The following is a 6,806-nucleotide window of genomic DNA, read 5'->3' on the forward strand; positions in this document are numbered from 1 at the left end:
TAGATAGATAGATAGATAGATAGATAGATAGATAGATAGATAGATAGATAGGCAGGGGATAGAACTCCCCCCAAAAAAGCGTAGGAGGCATAAAATGAATTTTTTTTTACATTACATTTTGACTGATGTGTTTACAAAAGCCTGTAAAAGCACAACATTTGAGCTATTCAGCGCTAGAGTCACTTCAGCAGAATGAACCTTGAGTTTAAACAGCATTAGATGCATTATTCTATTTCAGCAGTGCACCTGTCACTGAATCAAACTTGAATTTGATATAAAGACAACATTGTTTTTCATAAATCTAGAAGGTTTTTTTATTTGTTGGTGGTAAAGTGCCCAGAGCAAATCAATCTCTCAGCTGGCCCCGACGAACTGAAGGCAATCTGAGAGAGCTCTGATGGACTGAACAGGCTCGACGAGGGTCAATATTTCCAAAACTCAGAGAGCGTCCTGGGCAGAGTGCAAGCCTTCGGTGTTTGTCAGAGCGTGTGCTGGTAAACGCTGAAGGATCTGCTGTATTTAGCCTGTAACACACGCTCTTCCCTCAGTCCAGCACACGTGCCAGAACCGCAGCGCTCAACATCTGCTGCTTGCTCATTCCCTGTCTCTCTCTCGATCTCTGCCAATCACAGAAGATGGACTGATAGAGAAGAGTGTTTGGATTCAGGGCTCCTGCATGCGCTAGTGTTTTCTAGAGAGGCCTGCTAGTCAGGGCTGTGTCCCAATTTACATACTACCCACCCTACATAGTGAACAAGATTAGAATAAGTGTTTTTTTTCTGAATACTATGAGGTTTACATTGAAAACAGTATGCCAGATACGTTCAGATGATGTAGTGTCTGGTAAATCTCTGCAATCTCTGCAATAGTGCACCTATTCTATTCTATTCTGTTCTATTCTCAGTGGTAGAGCATTGCATTAGCAGCGCAAAAGGAACACACATACTGGTAAAAAAAAGTATAGCATGAATGCACTGTAAGTCGCTTTGGATAAAAGCGTCTGCTAAATGCATAAATTATTAATTAATTAATTATATATATGCATGCTTTCATAGGTAATATTACCCACAACCCCTTGAACTACAGAAGAGTTTGTGACAATATTTTGAATTAATTTAGTTCAGAAAAGTGACAAAGACTGAAGCTATCACAGCTGTTTTTAAATATTTGAACCTACATTTTAGCTGGATGCATGCAAACAAACAAACAAACAAACAAATAAATAAATAAATATTGGATGAAAACCCTTGAAATTAGAAATGTTGCCTTGGCAACTAACTGAAATAATTATTAATAATATTAACAGTAATCATCATCTTGCGAATAATATCTTATTAATGAAATAAAAGGCCACTTAAGTGGACTTAAACAGAGAGACACTTTCATGACGGTTTATTAACCCACTATTAAGTATAATTTTAAAAAGTGCACTTTGTAATAATGTGAAATTAAATGTTTTACATTTTATTGTGCTTCAAAGCTGTACACTGTTTTTGATGCGTTGACTGACATACTAAAGCACATGTAAATAGGTTATTTTAATTTGAACTGTAGTTTATGTTATTACATTTCAAGTAAATATATTTTAACTGTACTAAACCACAACCTAATCATTACAAAATGTGTGATTACAAATACATTTAAATACATGGCACACAAGTATAGAAATGCCATTAAAGTATAGTTTACCATAAATGCTTGTCAGTGCACGTTAACCCTATTTCAAAGACAACATAATTATGAAATAACATATAAACGTGTACTATTTAAATGCATCAAAAAACACTTAAAACATAAGCCATTATTCCATTTACTTGAGATATAAACTATAATACATTTTCATTTAATTGCCATTAACATGAAATTAAGCATCTGAAAACACTACATTCAGTTGACACTTAAGTATATTCATTTAAAGTATACTATTTCTCTAATAAGTACTGTTTTTGAAAACTATGACAAAGTGTACTTCTTTTTCACTAACTAAGATGCATCCCAGTACTATGACAATACTAGATACTGGAAGGACAGTCAGTTGTATTTTCTTCTAGAAATATCACAGCCCAAAAAAGGCCACAAACACACATCGGGGCGTGTTAGAACGAGCCGTTTTAGGGGGGCGTGGCAGAGTCTTAACTTTGATAAAGAATATCTCTTTGGTTTTGAGACTTTAGTCTTTGCAACTTCAGGGATCTTATCTATGCACAATCAGCTTGTAACACTCCAAAGAGAAAGGAAAACTTGAAATCGCATCGTATGACCCCTTTAAGTAACACCTAACAGACACTCCAGCATGCGACAGCTAAAAACTCCCTCTTTCCCCCGCGCTTGTCTTTTCAATTAAAGGCTAGGCCTCCCGAACCCACTCCATATTTCACACCGCGCTGAAGCCCGGCCCATTTGTTTTCAGGATTTAACTGTGTCTTTACCGCTCGCTCTCCTGCTGCGTCAACCTAATAGATGCCAATACGACAAGCTCGTTGACAAAGAAACTTCTTTTTGCTCTTTCATTTAAGCAAGCCGGAGTGTGTGATTACGCCATCTCTGAAACCAGGACAGGGTGACAAAGAGGGAGGGTGCTGCTGCATGCGCGGTTATAGATATTCCTCCGACGTCTTGGTTTATGCATAAACATGCATGCGTTTGTGTCTGTTTCTGGTATCTCTGATAGACATTTCCAGTTGTCCCGCGGTGTGAAATGCTGAGACGCGGCTGCCGTGCAGAACGAATAGGATTTGGAGCCGTACGTGAGTCTGAGAAGAAGCTGCATCCGCACTTTCTGACAATAGCAGATAGAGTCCTTTGAAGTACTAACTGCATTAGTTACACAATGCTAGTCGCTACAGCAGAAAAGATACACCGCCGTTCGCACAGATATCATCAGCTATTAAAAAAGCAGAAAATACAGGCAACTTCAGAGGAAAACAAACAAACAAACAAATAAATGCATGCATGCTGTATGAGTGCATTTCTTGCATATTCAGTGGCCAAAAGCATTTGACATCAGGGTCTAATTTAAGGTTTTGGTGATTTCAGTTAAAACAGATCTTAATGTGATGTCATATAATGGCATTCTAGAGAATTGTGCACTTCTGAAATTGTTACAGTTTGATCATTATTAAAGTCAATGGTTTGAAATGAAAAGTTCAACACATGTATGAGTGTGGGTTCAACATTCTCTTGGCCATATCAGTGTTTGTGTAGTTGTTGTTAACTAAACTAGTAATCTAAACTATATACAGCGTTATTAGTTTACTAGTTTAGATTAATGCCAGAAATAATGCTTAATAATAATAATAATTATTATTATTATTATTATAAAATTTTACAAAATATACAAATATTAATATTAATAACGTAATAATACAAACAATACTGAAATAATACTGGACCATGCATTTAACTTATTTTCCAGACAAACAAAATTACACACAAGTTTTATTTATTTATTTTATTTTTTTAAATATATTAATACTTGTTTTTAATACTGCTCCGGGTGTGTGTGTGTTCACTGCTGTGTGTGTGCACTTAGGATGGGATAAATGCAGAGCACTAATTCCTAGTATGGGTCCCCATACTTGGCCACATGTCACGTCACTTTTTTTCAGAGAAAAACAAATGTTTTACTTGGCCATTGTTTGTTTTTCTAATATTTTGTTTAATTAAATGTTGCTTTCAACTACTGTAGCGGTAAGACACATTTTCCCACATTTATATTAATTACAATGATGATTTGTAAAAGTCTACACATTGCATCTGGCCCGACCCATCAGCGCTCTACCAAATCTGACATTGTGGGATGTTTCAATTAACTAGGTAAATGTACTCATATGAAAGGTCATGTGTACTTGAAGCGCTGTGAGTCAGTATGATGAGACTTGTGTAACCGTACCTTTCCTCAGCTGGACGTTGAACTTGCGGCCGATCTTTTTAGAGTAGCCCACAGAGGAGGCGGCACTGGTGGGTCTGGAGGGCTGGATGGGGCCCGGTGGGGTCTTGTTTGATGGGTTTGCTATGTGTGGTAATGTAGGATAGCCCAGGGTGGATTCGACTTTGGACATTCTCCGCGGGCCGTAGTCCACACCTCCTCCCACCAGACTGGCCCTGTCCCCGGGGCCCGGAGCGGCCTGAAGACCCAGCTCGTTCTGAGACAGCAGCTCGTACTGAGCTTTCTTCACCGCTGGAACCACATCGAACAGGATGAGTGGAGAACGCATAGCCTGTCTGAACAAATTCTGGGCCCTGAGGGGAAACACACACACACGTGTCTCAGTAAGGATGTATCTCGTTGTCAATTACTGAACAGGCTCATCCTAAGTACTGGGGTTGTTAAAAGCAGAGCACATGCAGAGGTCAAAAGGTTGGCTTGCTTAATCGCTGGCTAATTGCACTAGTACAGTTGGAAACAAGGTTAATTCACATTATCTGCCATTTCCATAATCGCAAAGCCTTGGGGAGGAAGCAGTGAAACAGATTAGAGGCAGGAAGCGGGATCTGTTTTCATAAGTGTGCCACACGGAGGACAAAAACTACAGTCCATCAGACCTACAAGACACGGAAAACACTAAAAAACCTGGATTAGTCTAAATCAATCAATAAATCAATGAAGTGATGATGTATATGATGGAGTGGTTTAGAAGTAACTGATGCATATTAGAAACAAACACTCTTTATTTATAGAATAAGGTGATTTTTTTAAAGGAATAGTTCACCCAAAATTATTGTTATTATTGATTAATTATTTATTTATTTACATTCCTTATTCACTCAAAAAACAACATAAAATATTGTGAAATTAGTACATATGCTGTATATAACTTAGACAGCCCAGCCCAAAAATTTGTTTTAGAGAGATGTTTTAGAAAGAAGCATTTTCTGCTCACCAAGGCTGAATTTATTTATAGTAAAAAAAGAAATATTCTGAAATATTTTTACAATTTAAAATAACTATACTATAACTATACTCTATGAGAATAAATAGTAAAATGTAATTTATTCCTGTGATCAAAGCTGAATTTTCAGCATCATTACTCACCATATACTTTGCTGTCACTTTTAACCATCCTTGTTGAAATAAAATAAAACAAATAAAAAAATATATATTTTTAAATAAAATAAAATAAAATAAAATAAAATAAAATAAAATAAAATAAAATAAAATTAAATTAAATTAAATTAAATTAAATTAAATTAAATTTAAAAATCTGACCCCAAACTTTTGAATTTTGTCTGGGGAACAAACCAAAATTTTATTTATTCATCATCGTGATGCATCTTGAAATAGCAAACATGAAATTATACAAGCAAGATCGAAAACTATGGCAAAAGCAGAAGATTTTCAGTAAATAATAATTTAAATGTCAGTCTGTTCCACACATAAAGCAATCCTATGACTTTAAAACACAGTGCACTTGCAATGACTTAAAATACGGTGCACCAATTTTATGCTTTTTGTCCGTTTTGAAGATTGGAAGCTCCAGTCACCATTTACATTCCATTATATGGAATAGAGTTTAAAACAATGTGAACATGAGTAAACAATGCCAGAATCTTCATTTTTTGGTGAACTATTCCTATAAACAACCAACAAGCACATCGGGACAGAAGGTTACTGCTGCTATTTTGCATATAGATAGTTTGACCCAGAAACTTAAACCCAACGCAAGACCACGAAACAGCAGAGGAACACAAGCTTGGCACTGGCGTACGCAGCTGTTTACTCATTTAACATAAGAACCATCAGAGTGAGTTATTTCAGTCTCAATAAACTCTTCATTAGATCGATCTCTGCATCTAGAGAGCAAACAGCGTCTCACTGTAGGGACGCCCATCTATTTTTATGCAAATGTAGCCCCCCCCCACCCCCGCCTCCAAACGAACGAGCAGACGAGCGAAGCGGTGACACGCGGCTAATCACGCGACTCCCTCTGTCTGACTGAATAATAAATGACTCCATCAATGCATCATTACATTGCGTTAGATCAACCGCTAATAAATATTTACCCATGCAAACAATCCAATAAAATTAGAATATCGTTATGAATTATAACTCCACATGGAGCACAATCAAGAAACAGAGGGAGAGAGAGAGTGAGATAAAGAAAACATCGGTCTGTATGAATCCAGCAGCTGTGAGCGAGAAAAACACGACAACGCAGATGCAGATTAAAACGTTACTCTCATCGCAAGCATGGAAACCGCGAGTTTGTTTACAGATCAATAACATACCGAATCGACGAGTCGAACGCCCTGAGGGACGCCAATATATACCAAGAACAAAAGGCCCTAATATCTAATATGTATTACACGCACATTATCGACCCGATGTGTATGTAATTCACAAGGTGGTGTTTAATCCTTGATCCAAATGTGTATTTGTACTAGCGGCGAAAGCTCGCTCATACCTGTATATATGGTCTCATGCTAAAATATAGCCAAGCAATTCAAACATAATAATGCTTTGGGACACTGGGGAAATGAACTTGTGGTGTTGGGTTTGTGTAAGCAGACTGAATGATGCATGTAAATTAGTTTTAGATGAGATTATGAACTATCCCGCAGCTGTGCCCTTTCTGTGCCCTGTGGCGAACCCCGGCCATTCATTCTCCTGCAGCAGCAGAGTTTGCTCTCATTCCCGTACAATCATCTGGACCAGGCTGAGCCGTTCAAGACTGGGCCAAAGGAAGCTCTTGATGATACATGTGGAAGGAAACTCTACCTACAAGCAATATTCTCATCTTTTCTCTTTCTTGGAGTAGTTTTAGGGCCCTATGAAATCTGTTTTATTATTTCCCCAAATTCCCCCC

At 37.4% G+C, this 6,806-nt stretch overlaps 1 protein-coding gene across 1 annotated transcript in view; it reads right to left on the reverse strand.

The window, feature by feature from the left end:
- Window positions 1-6,806, reverse strand: part of pard3aa (par-3 family cell polarity regulator alpha, a) — a 515,464-nt gene that overhangs the window by 267,425 nt on the left and 241,233 nt on the right. Inside the window, exon 9 of the mRNA XM_016282712.1 lies at window positions 3,893-4,242. Within this exon, the coding sequence (XP_016138198.1) occupies window positions 3,893-4,242 (350 nt within the window). The remainder of the gene's footprint in view (window positions 1-3,892; window positions 4,243-6,806) is intronic.

Source organism: Sinocyclocheilus grahami, unplaced genomic scaffold, assembly GCF_001515645.1.
Source record: "Sinocyclocheilus grahami isolate Dianchi unplaced genomic scaffold, SAMN03320097.WGS_v1.1 scaffold164.1, whole genome shotgun sequence".
Taxonomy (NCBI): domain Eukaryota; kingdom Metazoa; phylum Chordata; class Actinopteri; order Cypriniformes; family Cyprinidae; genus Sinocyclocheilus; species Sinocyclocheilus grahami.